The sequence below is a fragment of the Typha angustifolia genome, chromosome 10 (assembly GCF_048772165.1).
Source record: "Typha angustifolia cultivar Huaian chromosome 10, ASM4877216v1, whole genome shotgun sequence".
Lineage (NCBI taxonomy): Eukaryota > Viridiplantae > Streptophyta > Magnoliopsida > Poales > Typhaceae > Typha > Typha angustifolia.
Window position 1 is genome coordinate 2,387,714 of NC_133248.1, and position 21,473 is coordinate 2,409,186.

The 21,473-nt window shown below is 37.4% G+C and overlaps 2 protein-coding genes across 5 annotated transcripts; both read right to left on the reverse strand.

The window, feature by feature from the left end:
* On the reverse strand, positions 1–10,093 carry LOC140769329 (uncharacterized). Of its 4 annotated transcripts, none has more exons than XR_012105879.1 (12): positions 9,766–10,093; positions 9,564–9,682; positions 6,723–6,776; positions 6,566–6,590; positions 6,294–6,416; positions 6,039–6,202; positions 5,822–5,891; positions 4,120–4,218; positions 2,340–2,440; positions 1,176–1,386; positions 1,012–1,055; positions 1–900 (listed from the first exon to the last, which is right to left on the reverse strand). XR_012105879.1 is itself a non-coding variant. In XM_073110004.1 (9 exons), the coding sequence occupies exons 1-9, from the start codon at positions 10,027–10,029 to the stop codon at positions 2,381–2,383; spliced, it is 978 nt and encodes a 325-aa protein (XP_072966105.1). In that variant the 5' UTR covers positions 10,030–10,088; the 3' UTR covers positions 2,145–2,380. The 4 variants fall into 4 exon arrangements, 1 of the variants encoding a protein (XP_072966105.1); XR_012105880.1 differs by having other exon boundaries at positions 2–900; positions 2,264–2,440; positions 9,766–10,087; XR_012105878.1 differs by having other exon boundaries at positions 9–200; positions 2,264–2,440; positions 9,766–10,089.
* A 618-nt stretch (positions 10,094–10,711) lies between these two features.
* Positions 10,712–16,448, reverse strand: LOC140768990 (meiosis-specific protein PAIR2). The gene is made up of 22 exons (XM_073109488.1): positions 16,344–16,448; positions 16,217–16,273; positions 15,768–15,864; positions 15,604–15,672; positions 15,401–15,493; positions 15,163–15,286; positions 14,930–14,999; positions 14,798–14,839; positions 14,247–14,375; positions 14,052–14,168; positions 13,709–13,751; positions 13,585–13,626; positions 13,155–13,279; positions 12,871–12,883; positions 12,683–12,753; positions 12,506–12,610; positions 12,270–12,420; positions 11,750–11,826; positions 11,582–11,639; positions 11,305–11,474; positions 11,084–11,197; positions 10,712–11,019 (listed from the first exon to the last, which is right to left on the reverse strand). Exons 1-22 carry the CDS (start codon positions 16,344–16,346, stop codon positions 10,966–10,968), a joined length of 1,824 nt encoding a protein of 607 aa, XP_072965589.1. The 5' UTR covers positions 16,347–16,448; the 3' UTR covers positions 10,712–10,965.
* Positions 16,449–21,473: the final 5,025 nt, after the last annotated feature.

Consider the following 21,473-nt stretch of genomic DNA (forward strand, 5'->3'; position numbering starts at 1 on the left):
TATGAGAGATTGAAATCAAGTTAATTTGGTTAATTTAGTTCCTAACAAGAGGTCCCTACCTCTGGGCCAACACCTAAAAATTAGTTGGTACCCTAATCTATCACAAGCTCATTAATAATATCTATTAAAGTCCTGAGGAGCTAATTTCTCTGCATCCAGCATCCAGCATCCAACCCGTTGGCCTCCTCACCACCCTCCTCCTGCCAAGTGCCAACCAAACCAAATGATTCAGTACACCAGATAGTAGTTGAGTCCAAAAACTTCCACCCCTAACCAAATTTCTGACTACAATCATCAAAGATGGGCCCTACAACCATTGCCATGTAAGTCTAAGGTGAAACAGAAGTGCTGTCTCTTCTCTGCAATGCATGTGAAACAAAAGACTTGAGCTTCAAAAGAGGTGAGGTAGGTTTACACCACCAAACATATGGATGGCAACCAAATGGGACCCAAGTCAATTGAGTTCTTCTTCTTCTCCTCCTCCTCCTCCTTTTGCTCAAATTAATCACCTTACTTCCGATCTCAGCTAATGGAATAAAGAAGAGTGAGGTGGTTATGGGCAAGGGAACAAACAGGCCATGTTGCAGAACAACAGGCCTTAATTGGCATCTGAAACACTTTTGATGATGATGCTCACATGGTGTTTAAGAGCATCATTAGCCCTTCTTTTGACAGACCATGGTGGTTCCCTGTGGGCCAGATGCAGAAAAATGCAGTGAAATGAGATGATAAGGAGGGGGGCATGGTATGAATTAGGTTTGAAGGTTAAGTAGTGTGGTAGGGCCTTCACCATCCTCCCTGGTTAAATGCAGATGGACCCCATGTTGCCACACCATGTGATCTTGTACTGCCATGATTCCTCTGTCGGATCGTAATCAAATAGCAGTGTGATCAAAGGACCTGATAACAGATTTACTATGTTCTTTAACCTAAGGGAATTATTTCCCTAAGACACTTTGCAAAAATAAACCAACCACCTGGAGAGCATTTAGTTGAATAAAGAGAACTTACTGAAACTATTCCTTGTGAATGACACGGACGTGCTTCTGTAAGACCTGAAAAATACAAGAAGTTCATTTCAACATTGTCAAAATGTATGTAATGATGTCAAAATTCAAAGGAAAAGAACACAGTTATGTGTCACAAATGGAGGTGATCAGAGACAGATGTCTTACCACTTGGGCATCTTCTCATTGTCAAACCACTTGAGCATTTGTTCCCCCCTCCAAAAATTATCCACTGTTTCCACAGTGGCTTCTCAGATTTGGAATCTCAATTTCCTAGTGAAAGTCAAATCTTCCTGTGAGCTGCTAGTGTTTATTTAATTCACAGGAGATCTAGTGACCAGTAAATGTGATCTTGTTGACCCAGTATGTGCAATGTTATCTACAGCAGGGGAAAAAAAGATAATCAATCAAAAATTTACTATTCAATTGTTTGTTTGCAAGAGATATGATCTCAAACTTCTTAAACTGCTAATCAATTCATCAATGGCCTTCAACAATCATTTAGCAAGGAGTGCTTACAGGACAAATCATGAGTTTGAGGGAAGTGCCTTTTTTTTTTCCCTAAAAGTAAAGCAAATAACTCTATAAAATAATATTATACTATCTTACTAATGAAATTCTGACAGGAACATTTCTAAAAGTAAAGCAAATAACGTCTATATAATATATTATTATACTATCTTACTAATGAAATTCTGACAGGAACAATTCCCACTTTTCTAAAAGAAGGTTCAATAAGTACATGCGCATCCTTCTTAGACATTCTTTTACAAAAGAAAAGGCTGGAAATCATGAACATATACAGCAAAAAGTATAAATTAAGATACAGCACACCTAAGTATTCCACATGTTTCCCAGCTCCCACTTTGCCAACAATTTTTAATTAATTGGACTAAGCTTTACATCTACTTTGAAATCCTCTCAATCATTTGGGTTTCTTCTATTTCTCTGAGCTTCTTTTGCCTTCCAATGCTGTTGTCCATGTCCACAATCCTGAAAATTTGTCTAGTACTGTGCACACAGCTTCTTCTAGTAGCTCTACGCTATTTAAACTTGTTGTAATTAGCATAATATTCTATTCAAACTTGAGAAACAATAAAGCAAAGGAGAATGAATTATAGTTAACTGGTTGCACAGTTTAAGCTGAATACCATGCAAATTCATCAAAATTAGACACAGTTGATTAATGTAAATTTACATCCAAATGGTAGTCAATAAACAGCAACTAGAGGCATGAATTAGAATCCGTATCATACCATTGGCATATTTACAGGATTTCTTGTATACTCGTGAAGTGTGGTATCTTCTATACAGGAAAGGATGCTATCAAACCTAAAAAAGTGAACTACGCGTGTAGTCAAGTGAAGTTACTATCAAGCTGCCTGAAGAAGAGGATCTTCACCCTCCATCATCATCCATTCCAGCTTTGGTCCCTGCAACAACAGCAACAAGCCATTAGGCCCAGCTATATAAGGTGGCTGCATGTATCTTTATCTTCCATTTGGGCCTATTGTGTAAAGTTCTTAATCGAAGTGCTAGTCATTCCTTGCTACTTCCATCAGTCTCTCTGTGTCCATGCCTACAATAAAATTACTCTTGGCTGGTGTGTTGTGCCTCCTTCGGATATATCCAAACCATCTCAATTCACAAAATATCCTATATGGGTGCTACCTCTAACTTGTTTGGATATATTTAACAAGTCCAGAGATGCAGCCTATTCAATCCTCATAATTTTTACATGCTAGCAAAAAATCAGTCAAAAGTCAAAACTTGAAATCTCTTCTTAAACGATAACTAGGAGTTCAAGAATTGAACACATGTACAGTTAGAATCAATCAGAACTTCTGAGAAAATTTCTAGATCGGATTATAACTGAAAAGGTAGCAGATGAGAAAAGGAAAAAAAAGGACTGCCTGCAAACACATGTATCCTTCATGTCAAAATACAATGGGAGAGGAGTGCAATAGAGGGGGAAAATCAGCTAAACATGACATAAAATTATAGAGCTAACATTATTTCCTTGTATAACTGCGAGATACCAGAGAATTATTCATGAAATGCATGGATAAGGTTACAATCTGAATATTCATCTGCCAAAAGTATTTTGGGTAGCCACTTGGCCAAGGATATCATGAAATAACTCAACAAGCTGAATAAATTGAAGTATACTGTGTCCATGCTAGGACACGCAGTATTTTGGGTAGCCACTTGGCCAAGGAAATCATGAAATAACTCAACAACCTGAATAAACTGAAGTATACTGTGTCCATGATAGGACATGCAGTAAACCAAAATGGCAATCTAAAAATGGTTTTGTAAAGAAACAATCAATTGAAAAGCTACTACTGAGAATTTTGTGTCCTTTGAGAAAAGGAATTCCAGCAAATATATTTGAAAAGACAGGCCTTTTGGACACCATTTTAAGTTCTAAAGCTAAGATGGATTTAAAAACTAAACTAAAAGTATCGAGAAGAAATTTAGAACCTAGAAGGTTGTGGGAAAAGTAGGTCCAATATTGTGTATATCCAATTTTAGTAAATCAAAGCATCAACACGAAAAAGGTTTACCTCAACGAATATGTATAATGGAGTACTTCCTTTATATTGGACCAATAGTTCATCAAAAAGGGAGTGATGATATCAACTTAGCATTGTGGCAAATCTCTAAATAGAGGTGAATCTACACTATTAGGTGATTGTCGCACATCTTTAGAAAACTTTATATGATGGTTATGATGGTTATTATTCACAATATATAGCAATTAACAAAATCATATAATCATAAATCCTTTTCTAGATGGGGATGTTAATGTGCCAAATGGTATTATAAGTAAATAGCATAAGAAATGAGAGTGATAATAGAACTTAGGATGTCATCTTTGATAACAAATAGGACAAAAAATTGCTTGAGACAGTTGGGCGTGTCTGACAGAGACAATATAGTGTGCCAGTAAGGCATGACCTTGTTTTAAGTTGAAGATATGCTTGAGAGGGGGACCAAAAACAAAATTGACATAGTAAGACAAGATATAGCTAACCCCTATGAAGCAGAAAAAAAAAAGGAAAAGAATTTTAACTAATGGCATACTCCATTAGATGCATCATGCATATACCTTTCCTTGACGAATGATCGTTGGATTACTTCCTGTCATATCCACTACAGTGGATGGATCAGCAACTCTGATTCCACCATCAACAACAAAATCAAGACCCTGAAGAACATATAACAATCATTAACATACAAACTCCAAATTTAGCTATTGCAAGAAAAGTTTGACCATACAAACACTAGGATATGTTTATTTCCTTTTAAGTGGACAATATTTCCATTTCTCCGAAACCATTCTCCATTTAAACTACCTTTTCTAGTGCCAAATTAGAACTACTCCTACGCATATATATTTTTGCTGGCGCAAATAAGTAGGTGGCAAGTTTCATGTTCGAAAACACACTTTGTTTCTTATTTACAACCTTTTAGTTGTTCATGTTCATGGTCAAAGCACATTCTAATTAGATTGTTGGATTCAAGATACAAGTCTTCTGAAAAGCAGTTCAGCAAGTGTTTCAGAGAGTGATCGATCGGAGGGTCTCAAACGGTCAACCGTCTTATTGCAATCGGTCGGCATAGAATGGGACTCTGACAACCTACACTGTGAGACCACTGAATGCAGACCAGGCAGTCTGGTTGACTAGTGGAACTAAAAACCATAAATTTCCATTGTTGGTTGGCCGAACAGCACCACTGCGTTCAATCAGTGGCATTGCAACTAACAAAGATTGATGCTTTATTAAATCAATCTGGGTCATCCAGCTGTTGTGATCTCTCAAGTTATTTAGGGAGAAGTTTAGAGCTTTTCCAAACAGATCTCTCACTATTAGAGAAGTCCTAAGAGACTCCAAGAGAAAGAAAGGAGATGAGAGATCCATCTTTATAAGCCAAGGTCCATTTGTGAGGAGCTTTGAAGCGAATGACCCTGGGGAGTTGAACCTTGTATCTTTATCACAACCACCTACCGAGGTGAAGAAACTAGTGTGATCGACTTATTTATCAGCAAGGGAGTCTGGGCAAGCATCTCCAAGAGGGAGGTTTACAACTGACTATGTGTGAACGGCACATCATGTATGACCAATGTGAGTTAGGATTGTAAGTAGCTTGATTTGACTAAGGCTCATTAGTGATTCGCTTGGGTAGGTCCACAGCTTAAGTAGAGCACGGTTGTCACCCTTGGTGAGGTAACTTGCAATTTTGATTGACTATGCTCAGAAATTCAAAATACTTATTAATCCAGATTGCCCAGATAGTAACTCTAGCCTAACATTCAATCAAGGGCATTTTAGAGAGAATTTTGTGATCTAGGCTACTTGAACTCTGTTCACAAACTTCTGATGGCACTGAGCATGAGATATGCATAATGGTTAGTAAGACGAACTAGAATCAACTAGCAGATCTATCTGCAGATATTTGATAATCTATAGTAGCTCAGATTCAGAGACTATCAAGAATCCTTCTTCTAAAAGTTCTATTAATATGAAATCTACAACCAATTTAACAAAATGTAGACCATCTTTTGTAGTTTTCCTTTCAAGTTCCTTGTTGTATGTTCATATAAGCAGTTATGTCCCTGACAAAAGCAAAGTATCTCCATGCCTTGAAATTTCAACCAAAATAGTGGACAATGATTGCCAGGGTTAATTCTCCACACATAGACACAAATAAAAAACAAAACATGCATGCATGCACAGAGAGAGAGAGAGAGAGAGAGAGAGAGAGAGAGAGAGAGAGAGAGGTGATGCAGGCCAGGATAAAATTCATACCTCTGGCTCGTAAATATCAGCAATGATGACAGGATCTAGCATCCACTGATCTTCAGCAGGCCATTTTACACTGAAATTAAAGAAACCATTTGAACATGGACATTTTAAATGTTAGACAAACAAAAATACAGAATTTGTCTACTAATATCCTAATCCAAATCAGCAATCAGCACAAATGTTAGAATATGTGTTAATTTAGGAAGAGCAAATAACCAACCTTGTGCATATAAGAGGTGCATCCAAATTTTGCAATATGGCTTGACATATAGTGTCGTCTGGTATCCGCACACCAACTTGCTTCCTTTGTGCATATTTAGCAGATGGTCCATTCCTTACACATTGTTTTGGCAATTGTTTACTTGCAGGCAGAATAAAGGTGTACTGTAAAAAAAAGAAAATGTTTTGAAAAGTTCATAACTGCAAAATCCAGACCATCAGCTTGAATAACCTAAAAAGAAACAATCATCCTTACAGGGCCAGGTAAACAATGCTTAACAGTTCGAAATATATTTGTTTGACCCTGGCTATTCCCACGAGGAAAACCCATTGTATAGGTATCAATGTCTTGTAAGGAATGACACAGAATACTGAGAGGCTGCACAAAATGTAATGAGTGATCAGCAAGAGTTCAACAGAATAGATAAGAAGCATAACCAGATGACAGCCCTCTACTGTTGCATATCATTCTCACAGTAAGATTCTTATGCACTATGATAACAGGTCTACAACAGTGATATCTCTTGCCTTTGAATTTCCTATGCCTTTAATTCTGCATCCAAACAAACAATTTGTCAGAATAACTTGCATGACCTTGTGGTCACTAATGCAAGAGAAAATTACTTAGCAGTAGACATAACATAAGATACAGGATACAAAAGAGTGAAAGACAGAGTATGTCTACCTGCGAAGTCGCTCGATGGACGAATGACTCTTCAAATCACAAACAATGGCATAGCTGATAATAAGAATTATACATGGTCAAAATATTATATTGTGCTAAAGCAACTAGGATTCAACACTATCATATGAAATCTTATGGAAGTACAACCTAGCTGAAAGTGGATTTAGGAATATCCATCAAGTAGATAGAAAGAAAACATGGTTGCCACAAGCCTGAAACTGAAATGCCTAATTTAGTGGCGAAAATTACCAATAAATATCATTTTATCGGACTACTAATACTCCGTAACCGATATTCACAACCTTGATATCAATGTATATGTATTCAGGTACTTAATGAGCTGTATATATAGGTCATTGTCATCAATATATATTATTGTTTTACATCTCCCTTATGCCAGTTAACTAATGAGATTTATGCTATCTAGTTGGTTCCACTGTGTATTATGTGGGTAGAAACCTCCAATGCATGTGATTGATCTTTTAATTATTTGGATAGCAATTGCTCCTCTCCTGCCTGGCCCTACGACACTCATTGTCATCTGTGGCATGGGGAATAACTAAATGTTCTATTCTCCAAGCAACCAACACTGACCTAAACTAAAACTTAGAACCTTGATCATAATTCATAAGAATTTAAGGAGTGATGTTTGGGTAAGCTGGCTATGTAAGGCACAACATTTGTATTGCCAATGCACCACACACCATACATACAATGCTAATAGCAATGTTTTGAAAAGCGAAAAAGGCGGCCATGCTGAAATGCGCCGTAGAGAGGTGACCAAGCACCTTGGCTGGCTGCCTATGCACTAAATAGTGCTAGGCAGGCCAGCACTTTAACCCACCAAATTGAGATGTGGTTATTAGTGAGCCGGTCGAGTTTTGTAGCAGATTGGGTTTAATGACTAACCAATATATCAACAAAAAAAAAATTTCAAATGGCTCTCGCTTGCTGATCTCTCTCTCTCTCTCTCTCTCTCTCTCTCTCTCTCTCTCTCTCTCTCTCTCTCTCTCTCTCTCTCTTCCTGCACATCGGCAAACCCTAGAAGAAGAACTCTTCCACGGCCAACGGCAGTGAAGGCGGTAATCATAGCGCAGGCGGCGAGCAGCCAATGGCATCATGCGACAGTGGGCAACTCTCTCTCTCCGACTCACTGTCTCTCTCACTTTCTCCTATTATGAATGTAATGAATTTACGGTTTTCTTTTCTCGAGCTTAAATGTTCCCAATTTCTCCTATCTTAATTTTTCAATTACTCTTAATATGCTATGGTATACAGTTATGGGAATTAATTAAAAGTTTAGAGGAGTTAATTGCTAATTGCCTAATTGGTTTATGAATTACTGTATTAAGATTTAAGATTGCTGATTTTTTATTTTTAATTTTTTTCACTGTATCGCATTATTAATTAGGGGAATTACAGTTGACTACAAGCTAATTAAGTATATATTAATTTCTGATCAGAGTATTTTCTATATACTAAATTATTATTAAAAATTATAAATATATATAATTTTTTTCTTTTGTCACCCGCCTTCTACTTTAGCGCTAGGCGATAGGGTGACCGCCCGCTATCTGCGGTCACCTTTCAAAACATTGGCTATAATGCTGAGACAATCTCAGATCTTGAATTAGGTGCAGCCTATCATACTCAAGCACAAGTTGTTCACCATTTTTTATTCGGCAAGGTTTAAATAGAGCAAACTAAACAGTACCTATTGCTATACCAATATTATATATTTCCATCAACAAACAATTGAGACCTAATTTTCTTAGATTTTCAAAAATTCAGTACCTATTGCTATAGAAATTATAGACTTTGCAATTAACAAATAATTGAGACCTAATTTTATTTTATGATCATTAAATCAGTTAAATGTAGGAACATTTTTTACTTTTCTTAATTTTAATAAAACGCGAAGTTCAAAGTTTGGGGTATTTTCTTCAAGATTAGCCATTGATATAGATTTAGAGGATCTCTCCTTCAATAGGCCACAATTTTATTAGTTTCCTCACTGTTTCATTAATTTTCCAAAAAAAATTTAGGGAAATTCAGCTTCCCAAATGTTGGCAGAAAAAAGTTGCCTAAAATGGGGAAATTCGTCCTGAGACGAATGGTTGAAAGGTAGATAAACAAGATCATACCTTATATTCATCACTAATTTCATGAACTTTCCTCTAAGTTTCAAACACTTTATATGTCAGAATTAGGATCCTTGGTCTTAACGCTTAATTTGACCATATCTACCAAAATTATTGTCTTAATGCACCAGTTCTTGGATGTTCAAATCTCAAACTTACTTAAATCAAAAGTTCCATGTGGTTATCCTTCAGTCAATTGTCAGTAGAAAGTAGTCAAGTACTACAACAGGAACCCACTATAGCACAACCTTCAAATGACAAATTGAGATACTACTCATATTGGATTTCATCTCATAAAAATCCTTCTTCACCGCCTATAAAAGGAAGCCTAGTGAAGAGCACAACTAACCCATCTATTTAAAACCAATTTGTTCCACGTTCCAACTTCTGATAATTCTTACATGAACCATGCTCATGGAGTAATTCTTCACATGCTAAGCTTATGCAGCTTCTGCATAATACATATGCTTTCTGGTAAGCTAATAAATGGTCTTAAACTCTTAAAAAGCTCCTAGTTCAGAGAGATGATCCACTTGAGCAATTATAGCCATTCATAAACTAAAGGAAAAAAGCTACACATTATTCTCATTCAATCTCCTTCTAATAGTTTTTAAATCTTATCATAATTCAGACAAAGAAATATATGAAAACAACATAAGAGCCATCCATATAAAGAGGAAAAAAGGAAGTGAAAACATACACGGTATCAGTGGGGATTACTCCAACCGCCCCTTCCCTAATCATCTCAATGATCGGATCCAACTTCCAAGTATCCTCTCCCATTGGATCCATCTTCAAGTACGTCATCCCCTCCCCTTTCTTTCCAATTTGGAGCAAAACTATTAATGAAATTGAAGTAAAATTATGGGGAAAAGAGGAAAGAGGAGGAGAGATCTTGAAACCTTGACGAGGCGTTGAGCGGAGTACTTTAAGCGCTTGGGGCTCCGCTTGAGCAAAGCGGTAGGGGAGGAGGCGGAGGAGAGGTGGCGACGCTGACGTGGCGGCGGCGGAGGAGGGAAATGGAGGGTTGATATGGAGCGGAGGAAGGAGAGAGATGAGATGGATGAGAACGGACGGGAGGAGGCGGAGGTGGAGGTGGAGGTGGCCGCATAGGCCATCGGGATCACGGAGGCGGTCGCAAGAATGGAATATGCGGGTATAATCATGTTAAAGGCGGTGTGGTTTCTTTCGAATGAATGGAACGGAGACGTCCTGCGGATTTTAGAGGTGGGTCCTGCGGACGGGCTATTTCGGGTCGGAGTTACGGCGTACTCGGATTGCGATCCGATTAAAGTGGAATAGAAAACGAAAACTCGGGTACTTCTTCTTAGCGTCTCCTTTTAGCATCATCGTTTTGCTATTCGTCTAAAGCATTAGTAAAAGCAATAGCTTATCCAGAAGGATCCTATAGTCCTATTGCTGCATGGATATCAATATATCATCTAGTGAAAGGGAGAGTTTGTTCTTTCCTCACTAATTTGAAAAAATTTAACACTTAATTTGCTGGAACCCAGAAGCAGCCAATTGAATTTATTCCAAGTTGCATAGTTTCGTAGTTAACAGGAAGAAAAGGGATATTTGCACACACAAAAAGTCTCTTAAATATTTAAAATAGTAAGATTAAACTCTTGTGCGCATCTCCTATAAAAATTGTGCCCCAGAAAGAGAATTGCCTGGGACAGTCATCAAGCTTCTATAATGCGTTACTGTTATTAATTTGGCATTCCTATAAGTTCATCTATATAGAGAAAATAGCACCTTGAGGTGAACTAAGATCAGATGAATCAAACTCAAGCTGCCAAAGGAGGGATTAAAAACTTAATTTGTTTGCTCTCGAGAAGCCAGTCACACGCAGAATTCCATCTGAAAACATGATAATCGATAACTGCAACAATCTAGTATAAAATCGCATGTAATACAAACATTTATAATCATCGAGTTTGTCTCAGATGGAAGGCTGCAGGCACTAAAAGGTGGGAAAGAAGAATACTTTTTTTTTCTCTAGTAAGAGATCATGTGTCAGGCATGAACTACGTACTCTCACGATAGACCCTGTGCATTTACAATTGAAAACTTTTCACAATTCCGTATATTATTAACCTTCACTCTGCTTGCGATTTCTGGCGCTTTACATATCGAAGTATAGGCTCCTTCACCTGCCCAAAGCAGCCATAAGTTAAGTTTTGATAGCCATTACTGTAATACTTGTGAATAACATACCATGCTAGCCTTCCTCGATCGCTTGTCTTGAGAAGAATGGCAGCCATCACCACCACAAGAGAGCCTACCTCTGGTTCTTTCTCCCATTACTCCACTCTCCAAAGAAGCAATAGGCTGTGAAGTTTACATGATTTTATCTTAAAACACATACGATGAACAAGCTTGTTTGGCAAAGAATTGCAATAATGCAGAAAGACTTAGTCCTATGGAAGTACGCAAACCTCAAGGTTGCTTATGGGAGTTCTACTTTGATCCTGATATTTTGCTAACTCTCCCTGTCCACTCTGCAGAGATACATCCTGATGTAGTTCAGATCTCTCTCGGGTGCGCGTAAGATCAGATCCAATGGAGTGGAGGAAACCAAATGTAGACGCATCTCTCTTGTTTTGATCTGGTCAGGAAAAGTAACATGAATTATTTCAATTGAACTTGTTGGACTTTCTTTAGCAAAGATTGCTTCTAAATCCTAGATTAAAGTTGTTAAATTGTTTATTTCACCTTTGGGAGAGATATCTGTTGCAACAAACTTGAAAGGTTGTCCGTTGGTTTTAATCTCCTGCATGCAAACATTATTGTGTGGTGCAAGATAAATGACTGTAAGATATAAAATTTGGTTCAAAGACCATAAAATGCAGCTCTTTTAGTTAATTGACGTAGATGTGTTACCATTTGATTGCTGTCCAGTATCTTTTTGACCTCAAGGAGCTTTTTGTTACTAGACTCAGAATGGACGACACGCTTACCTGCAACCATTTTTACTACATTTTGGTAATACAACATAGCAAGCCATGTACTTGTCACAACTGATGTTATTGATCTCCAGATTCAGTTCGTTCTTTATAGTATACAAGTACTATGGTATGCTTCTATGCCAAAAGCTTATCCAAAACAATCTCTACGCTCTCCTGACTATCCTCATAGAGACAGCATTAGAATTTTATGTCAACATCTAAGTTAAAATATCTATTAAGGGAAATATCAAGCAAGTTCTTTAATATTATCTATTGGGATGAACATTGTTTATGTTCCTTAGGTCACCTAGTGAACACACAATTGCACATGAAAAATTAAAGAACACATTCCAATAACAATTTCATATGTAGTTTACGGGAAGGCAATTAGACATGCAAACATCACATATGCTCCTATGCAAGATCAATACTCGCAAACAGTTCCAAGTACTTACCCAACCTCCTGTTTACTGAGCTTTTAACATATCCATCCTGCACCATTTTGTCAATTAGCTTTCTCACAGCGTTTTGGTTAGCTTCCCCATCTAACTTTCTCTGAAGCTTGGTTACTGTCACATAATCCATTGGAAGAGCATGATACAGAGCCTGCAGCCAAGCAACAAATACATTGTGTCAACAAATTAAGCACCTGGTCAACATACTTGCAGCATATTATGGAGGATCAAGCTACCTTCATGTACATGAAATCCTCAGTATTCTTGTTAGTTTCCTCAGTAGGTGAAATGTCTTGCTTCTCAACTTCTTGCTTCACAGCGGAGGTATTGGAGTTCGCTTCCTGATAACACAAATTCTTGTTAAAGATTATACAAGAATAAGGATAAGCAGCAGTTACTTGTATAAATTTTACCTTGTTTATGGTATAGCTATCCTTGGTAACTCTAGATACTAATCCTTCTTCCAGTAGCCTCTCTATAATATCTGGAATTCATTCCATCAACCATCAATTTATCATACTAAAAGAAAGAAAAGGGGTTCTGCATTCCCTTTCTTAAGAGTTCAGTAAACTCGGTGCACAGAAAGTTTTTTCTCCATTACCTTCAATCAGTGCCTGAAAAATAATTGTAAGAGAAGAGAATTAGCAAGCCATACTCTTTTCTAACAATCTACTAATTTCACATTTGGCAAAGAATACCATTTATCGAAAATTTGCAATGATATATCCTGATTAGGATTACCATTGAATGACAAAATGCTTAGCAAGCCATACTCTTTTCTAACAATCTACTAATTTCACATTTGGTAAAGAATACCATTTATCGAAAATTTGCAATGATATATCCTGATTAGGATTACCAATGAATGACAAAATGCTTACTTACCACTGATATGTCTGGGAAGTTTGAAAGAATATCTGAGAGATGAACAACATTAATGTGTCTCGAACTTATCCATTCCCTCACTCGAGCTGTCTGCTCTTCCTCATGAGCAGCATCTTGAGTCTCATCTGCATTAATACAGCCTTGAAACAATGAAGACTAACATGGAATATATAATGAAAATCTTTTGTTTAGCTCAGTAACAGAAAAGGCGAGCAAAATAAATATGATGAAACTTAACAAGATATCCTGACTGAAAATTGTGCAAGGAAGATACTTGTTGAAAAGATCAAAAGGTGTGGATATTAGAATAAATTAACTTGCCAATATTTCAAAAAACAAATTATCATTTGTAATTTACAAAAGGCAAAATTGAAATAATAGTGACTTAATCTCATAAGTCACAACAACAAGTAGATCTAGCCAAACTGACCTTCAGAAACCATGTCATTATCTTCATGCAGATGCTTATCACCTGTCAGTTGAGTTCAGTGAGCTCACCCAAATTAGAGAGTTTTGAGTCTCTTGACTGACTAGAAATGATTATGAATGTTTACCAATTGGAGCAACCATGTACTTGTCTGCATGAGAAGGGCGGATCTGGGAGACATTCAACTAGTTAGGTAAATTTCTTAACGACTTGGGAAGTAAAACAGAAAAATTCTGTATATGTAGGTCTTCCTAATTCTATCTTATTACTAGATTTTGATCGTGAACCAAAATAATTCAATGCACATCACAGCAAAGGTGCACATACTTAGAATTAGACAGCCAATCTAATAAGCCTCATTGGCTAATCCTAATTATTTGTCGTAGCCCTACATTATGCCAGTATTCCCTGTAACATCCGACTCTAATCATCCTATGCTTTTCAAATCAAGCTCCACAGGTCAGCATTACCTCGCTGTCTGAAGATGAATAGTCATCATCGTGCATAGAATCACCACCCAGGCTCCCTTCTTCACCTTCAGGAAGATCACCATTCTCATCCTCACACGGATCAAGGACACTCTTAACCTGCAGAAGGCCAAAAGCATGAAAAGGATTTCTAAAGGGGAATTTTGGTTAGTGAAGTGCTTCCTTTCCCACTTGTACCTTCAGAGCTAATACAAGGTGCTTGCTGTTCACATTTCCAACTTCCATTTTCAATGGATTTTTGGTCCAGGAATTAATAGCCTCATTTTCACAACAGCTTCTAAAAAATGGAGGCTCATAATCTTCAGGCTGTAATTACACCAATATATATACTTATCAAATTAGTATTAGCTTCCAGAGTCCAGTTATAATAGTAGAAGGAAAGCACTCGCAATGTTTGTTTCAACTAACAAAATTTTATTTTCTTTTATGCTTGAACTCAGGAATGCTCTATGAATTAAACAAGGAAAATGTGAAACTAGAATTTAGAAATGAATGATTGTACTTCTGATAAATAGAGTATATATGCTTTCTGATAAAAGTAGATTAACCATAGCCAACTAAATGTCAGGAGACAAAAGAACAATCCATTCATATGCATTTCCCTGTTTTAAAATGGATTGAAGGGGCAAAAGGAGCACAAGGAACATTGAATTTATTAAATCAGTAATGATTTAAATCTGAACTAAGCACAAGGAACATGGATTATAATTAGTGCAACTATTTCGTACCGTGCAATCATCATAGTACAGGAGCTTCATTAAAATGGTGCGCTGAAACAGAAAGAGAGTTTTCTCAAGCTTCTCATCAAACACAGATATATCCACATATTCTAGTAGAAAATTCAGAATATTTTACTACACCTCATCTGGCATTTGATCAAGAGTCCTCATCAGTGATACCAGGGTACGAACCATCTTGCAAGCAGCACTCCTAAAATTAAAAGATGAAATAGCGCTTCAGAACAGACTAAATAAGAAAAATCTAATATACAACCTTTTTTTTTTTTGAGAAAAATAATATTGGAACCTTAATGTTAGAAAAATATACAGAGAAATAAAGTTAAAGATAGAATCTAGAGGATGCTTAGTAATACCTCATCTGATCAGGGCTGACATCTGTTGTATTAGAGTTGATAGTTGAAACATTCCTTTTGCTTCCAGTACGAGTCACATGCATGGACACCTCTTCCTTGTCGGAATTGCCATATCTGAAGGAAACTGTGGGCAGAGATAAGAACCACATGATTCACTGATAATGATTACTCTGCTTTATAAGTTATCAAACTCTGCAAAGAGAAGAGTCCAAATTCAAACATATCATATTGCACTCACATGCATACTCCTCAATCATTGGACCACCTACTTCTTCACAGATACAGAATAAAAGCGTCTTCAGATACTTCTTCTGCAGCGCGTCGTAGACACCTAAAAAGATTATGAAGCAAAACAAGACCATAAAACTTGGTTAAAGATCAATAGAAAATAACACAAATCGAATATCTATATAATATATATATATTATGAAAGCATTGTACCTTTCTCCATCCAATCAATGAGTCTCCGTGACTCCTCATCTATGGGCATCAGCTTCTTAATCTTCATCTCTGAGGAAAAATAACAAAAATTCACTCAAAATATGATTTAATTACTGATCTAAAGAAGAAAAAAAGCCATACGTTTCTGTGGGACAGAATCTGACCTAAGGCAGGAACTGACTTGTCAGTGAAGTATTTCTCAGGAAAGAGACCTCGAATGTAGCTGATGTTGAAGATAGCTATCCGAATAAGATTCCTCGTCTGTCAAGATCATTATTAAGTAAGAATTCCTAAATTAAGCTCAAAAAAACGAATTCATGATAATCCATCGATTACACACAATTGGAGAGCCAGATCTGAACAGATCACTGATCTGGATCAAATTAACACCGATCTGATAGCTAACGTATGAAACAAGGTCAAGAACTTAGGAATGATCAGTAGAAATCGCAGATCAAGGAAAGTCCGAGTAAGGGACTCCTATTCGCAAAGCTACGCAGTAGAATGTTTTGGTCTAGAAGAAATCTAAGAGCTAACCAAAGCATTCGATTCGAATTCCGACGAGCTAACAGTTAGCTAGATCTTTACTTCGATCGGAGAAGGAGAAGGTTACCAGGAGAAGAGAATCCTGCTCTGTGATTTCCGCTTCCTTCACTCTTTGAGCGACCACCTGGGAATAGAAAACTACGTTAGATCTGGATCGCGAGAGAGAGAGAGAGAGAGAGAGAGAGAGAGATCACCATCTTGATTTGGGGTGGGGAGGAGAGGAATGGGAGCTCGAGGGAGAAGAGATGCGGGAAAGAAGAGGATTTGAAATGAGGGGGGAATGGCGGGGCGAAGGGGTATTTATAGGCGAAGGAATGGGAGGGGATATAATAACAGTTCGAATTTTGAAAACCTCCATATAAGGGAGATGGGAATTGGGTTACCTGCGGTAAGCTTTTCCGCCAACAAATCTCAAAACTTGGGCTCTATTTTCTCTTCTTCTTTTTTTTGGATTTTCTTTCCGTATCGCCACCAATATTTTATATAAATTTCTTTTTTTTCTTGACATATCTGCAATTTCTACTTAAATATCTGAGGGGGATAAATTGATAATTTCGTATATTAAATCGAAAATATCTTTCATATTATTTCTGAAAGAAGTACTAGAAAACATAGAGAAAATAATAGTATAGGCTTACACAATAAACTAAAAAGGTAGACCGAGATATATAATATTTATACCCTTTCCTTCTATAGTAGAATTGTCTTTTTGAGGCATGGTTAGTTGAATTGTACCCAAATAATAGAAAATAAATGAAAAGTAGAGGACAATTTTCAATCCTTAGTTGGAGAATGCTAGATAAATACACAGAGTTTTTGACTAAACTAGACCTATTTTATATTAATTTTTAATCGAAATATATTGCCGCTCAAATTTATTATTAAATGGGATATGTTGCCCTAACAAAATGCTAAACTAATCAGCGTTTAGCGTTTTTAAAAACACTTATTAGTTCAAGTTTTTTTATCGTCGTACTTTTTTTACCTCAAAGAGCTGAAAAACTAAGTTAAAAAAAATTATATACATAAAAGGCTAATTAGTTCAGCGTTTTTATTAATAACTACAGTGAATTAAATCTCATTTAGTAATAAATTTAAGATGATCCATTTCAATAAAATTAATTTAGAACATGACTAGTTTTGTCGAAAACTCAAATATACTAGTGGATTAAGTATGTCTAATTCTACATGTTAGACGAATTGGCGCCTGCTCATAAATTGTGCTTATTCGATGTGTGTGTGTGTGTGTTATAGTACTTGAAGCATCTATAGAACAAGTTGAAAAGTAGTAGTTGAGATCGAGGTAGCTCTTTTCTTCTGTGTTTTGGGTGGAGTAGTATATATATTGCCAATTTATTACAAAATATCTTTAGATTGAAGTGAAATTTGCATATAATACTCTGTTTTTTAATAAAATTATAATTTATATCTTATATTTTTTTTCTATTTGTAAATTGAATGGAGCTAATGTTGGATCTGTCTAAGGACCTAATATGTGCAGAAAATATTCTACCGTTACCGTTAGATTAGTTAGTTAAACTTAACTAAACATTTAGATTAAGTTAACTATACTAAAAAAATTACGAAAATACTCTCAACTAAGTTATACTAAGGGTATTTTAGTTATTTTAGAAATAAAGATATTTTAATTATTTTAGAAATAAAATATATATACTTAATGAAATATTCTTATGATGTTATTCAAAATCTAATATACTTAATGAAGTATTTTTCATACATATTTACTAAATCATAGGACTTGATTTGTAAATAGTAAAAAATAGGGTGTAAACTACGATTAAGGGTGATTAAGGGTGTTAGTATACAAATTTCCCTACATTTAATTGCAAATGGACTCAAGTCTCTTCCCTCAGTGTCTTTATAGATGAATATAATGATAGTGCAGATAAAGTGTTTTTGGTATATTTAGAGATGCGTAGTGAATAATATGTGAAATTTTGTAAGGAGCTGATTCATAAATGCACTAAAAGAATTTTATCATGTAGCGGCAGTTTTTAAAGTGGCAAATAGCTCATTAGCTGGGGTAGATTTTGAAAACTATTACTATACTTCTACATGAGTTATCTAGACACCTTATTTTATATTGTATAGTGTTTGAGTTGGTGAATAGTATGTCATATTAAGTGTATAAATAATATGACAATTAGAATCCTAATAGATCTAAACATGAAAAAGGGATACCATTAAAATTTCCATCCAATAATCTCGAGTGCGTGTAAACTAATTTTTCGTAACCTATCTTGAGGTAGCAAATTAGTTCCATCCCGCTGCGCCTGCCCTCTTCTGCTCCTCTCCCATGATCATTTATCCTGTTTTATCTCGCTAAGTATTTTTCCCTCTTCTACAAGAGTTTCTCCACGATCTTTACCCTTCACTTTGAGGAGATTCAAGATACCTTGGGGGCCATGCTGTTAGGTAAGGCTCCTAGACCAGATGGTTTTTATGTAGTTTTTTTTCTAAAATTATTAGGACATTTTGGGTCCTCTAATTATTGATTCATTTGCTCGGTTTTATTGTACGAGTTATCTTCCTCATGCGTAGAGTCACACCCATATCTCCTTGATCAAATCCCCAAGTGTCTAATCTTGCTATGGTTAAAGAGTACCAACCTATTTCTCTTTGTAATATGTGTTATTATATTTTTGCTAAAGTTTTGATTAACCAGATGAAATTAGTAGTTGGCTTTGGTTGGCCATGAGCAATCTGCCTTCATGCGGGTAGATTCATCTTTGACAATATTATTCCTGTCTGAGAGATTATGCATTCTAAGTAGAATGGCATGCATAAGTATCTTTATTGATCGTATACGCGATATCAATCCTTGGTTCACATATCAACCAACAGAAGTTCTTAACGTTCTTATTGAACTTGATATAAGAAAAGTTCATGATAGGTTGAGCTAGGAGGCTATCAATGAGAGTATAGGTTTCTCTAATAAATATATTCCTCATAGCCAGGCTTGCATTACTTCTCCTTCTTTCGCTTTCTTGATTAATGGTAATGCGTCTCCTTAGGGTTAGTATCCAACCTGTTCATAATCTGCTCTCAAGTTCTATCATCTATCTTGAGTGCAAAGGTGGAAGCTGGTCTGTTGGAAGGTTACATAATGGACCAAGGGGTCGTCACACATCTCCTTTATGCTGACAATTTGCTACTAGTGGCGAGAGCGACGAAAGAGAATGCAAAGGCATTGGTGGACGCATTGGATCAATACTCTGGGATGACGAACCAAAAGGTGAATATAGAGAAGTCTGAACTGTACCTCTCTTCCTGGATTCATGAAGATGCTAGGAAGGACATTGGTGGTATTCCGCAGCTTAAGTAAGCTAAGATGCCATTTATGTATTTTGGTGTGAAGATCTCGAGGCAACGAATCATGGTGGCTGGGCAACAGGAAGTGGTGGACAAGGTGAGGAGCAGACTTGCCGAATGGAAGCGGAATGCTTTATCGCTGGCTGGCCACATCACTTTGGTTCAAGCAACTCTTACAGCCATCCCTTACTATTGGATGGGGTCCATGTGGATCCAAGACTCTATTCTTGAGAACATCATACGAATAGTGAGGTCATTTATATGGGCAAAAGGGGAGAATCGGCGAGGACTGCACTTGCTTAGCTGGGATACTCTGATCAAACCCAAGGATGAAGGAGGGATGGGATTATGATGTCTACATACTGTGAAGAGGGCTCTACTGGGTAAGCACGTACTGAGCGTCCTCCGCAGAGGAGCGACGCCATGGGTCAATATTCTCAGGAAAAAGTACAGGATGCTCAACCCGTGGGAAGTCAGATCTGCCCCTAAGTCCTTGTGGCTATGGAGAGTGTTGTGCCAAACTGCAACCGAACTTAAAGAAGGTTTTCGGAAGAGCATAAGCAATGGGTGCGACACCACAGTGTTAGAAGAGGCTTGGGTGTCGTTAATTAAGCTTGGTTGGTAGCCTTGTCTAATGAACGTGAATAGTTTCATGAGTAGATCCCTGGTAGCTTCTTTGATGGTGAATGGAACGTGGGATGTGGTGAAGTTGCATGCTGCATTCAACCGGGATATAGCCTTCGACGTGGCCACATTGGATGCAGGGGGTGTGCAAATGGAGGACCTATGGATATAGTCAATACTTCTGTCGCTCCATCCCCGCAGGGGCAGAGAACCTGTCGCTGTCTCGACTGTGCTACCGGAGGCTCTGGGGAAGTCGGAATAGGAGAACAAACATAAACCAGAGTCGGCTATCAGTTATTCATGGCACCAGCGACCAATGGGGAAGCAACAGCTAAGTCCATTTATAAGTATTTGCGGAGGAATGAGGGGCAACAATGGGAGGGGTGGGCTAAGATTTGGAAGCTGACCACGGCACCTCGCATCCGTGCCTTTGTTTGGAAGCTGTGTTGGAACTGAATCCCTACGAAAGCATATCTACATGGGCTAAACTGTGGGCCTAATGACTCATGCATCATGTGTGGGCTATTCCCAGAAGTGGCTACACACCTCTTTTATATTTACAGATTCGTCGATGAAGTTTGGGCCTACTGTGCTGAATTGGTTGAGTCGAGTAAAAGGCTAAGCTTCGTGATCAGTCCAAAATGGTTAGAGCAAAAGTGGGAGATAGATCCGAAATCTGATATTAGAATTAAGTCGATTATGGCGGCTGTGATTTGGGGGATTTGGAAAGAACGCAATCTAAGAATTTTTCAAGGGAAGAGTGCAACGACAAGGGCGGTGGCTAATAAGGCAGCTATGCTAGCTCAACACTATTTCAAGGATAGGGAGGTTCAGTGGGAATGTCCTTCGGAGGGGTGGATTAAAATTAATGTTGATGGCTCTTGGAAGACAAGTGAGTATCAGGGAGGGGTTGGCTTTATAATTAGAAATGAGAATGGTACCCTTATGCGGGCAGCAACGGAGCCAACCAGTGCAGATTCTGCCAGCTACAGTGAGGTATGGGCGCTGCAGGCAGGATTAAGAGAAGCTTATGGGAGATGGGAGCAGATGATTGTTGAAATGGATGTTCTGTCGGTCATTAGGATGTTCGAAGACGAGGACAGCTATCTGTGGCGCCTAAGGGGGCCTTGCAAAACTGCTGCAAGATGCTGATGTCTTTTAAGAGGATTAGGTTCCTACACACAGGAAAGAAAATAGAGCAGTTGATTGGTTAACCAAACTAGGAAGACAACCGGCCTTGGGGAGAGCCTGGAATAGTACAGATTTAAAAATTCTTCTAGAACTTAAAACTATGTTGCATTCTAATAGATTGGGCAAAGGAATAGCCCGGGACATAAATCTTAGTTGAGTCCTCAGCTCTTATTAAT

What these genes read in the sequence shown, in the direction of transcription:
- LOC140769329 (XM_073110004.1), bottom strand. Translation starts at nt 10,029, where the DNA reads ATGATTATACCCGCATATTCCATTCTTGCGACCGCCTCCGTGATCCCG. An exon ending in GTAATCCCCACTGATACCGT is followed by an intron (nt 6,777 to 9,563) that starts GTATGTTTTCAC and finishes TCTTATTATCAG; the next exon opens with CTATGCCATTGTTTGTGATT. An exon ending in CGATCATTCGTCAAGGAAAG is followed by an intron (nt 2,441 to 4,119) that starts GTATATGCATGA and finishes CTGTTGTTGCAG; the next exon opens with GGACCAAAGCTGGAATGGAT.
- LOC140768990 (XM_073109488.1), bottom strand. An exon ending in AGGATTTCATGTACATGAAG is followed by an intron (nt 12,421 to 12,505) that starts GTAGCTTGATCC and finishes GCTTGGCTGCAG; the next exon opens with GCTCTGTATCATGCTCTTCC. An exon ending in GATCGAGGAAGGCTAGCATG is followed by an intron (nt 11,020 to 11,083) that starts GTATGTTATTCA and finishes TGCTTTGGGCAG; the next exon opens with GTGAAGGAGCCTATACTTCG.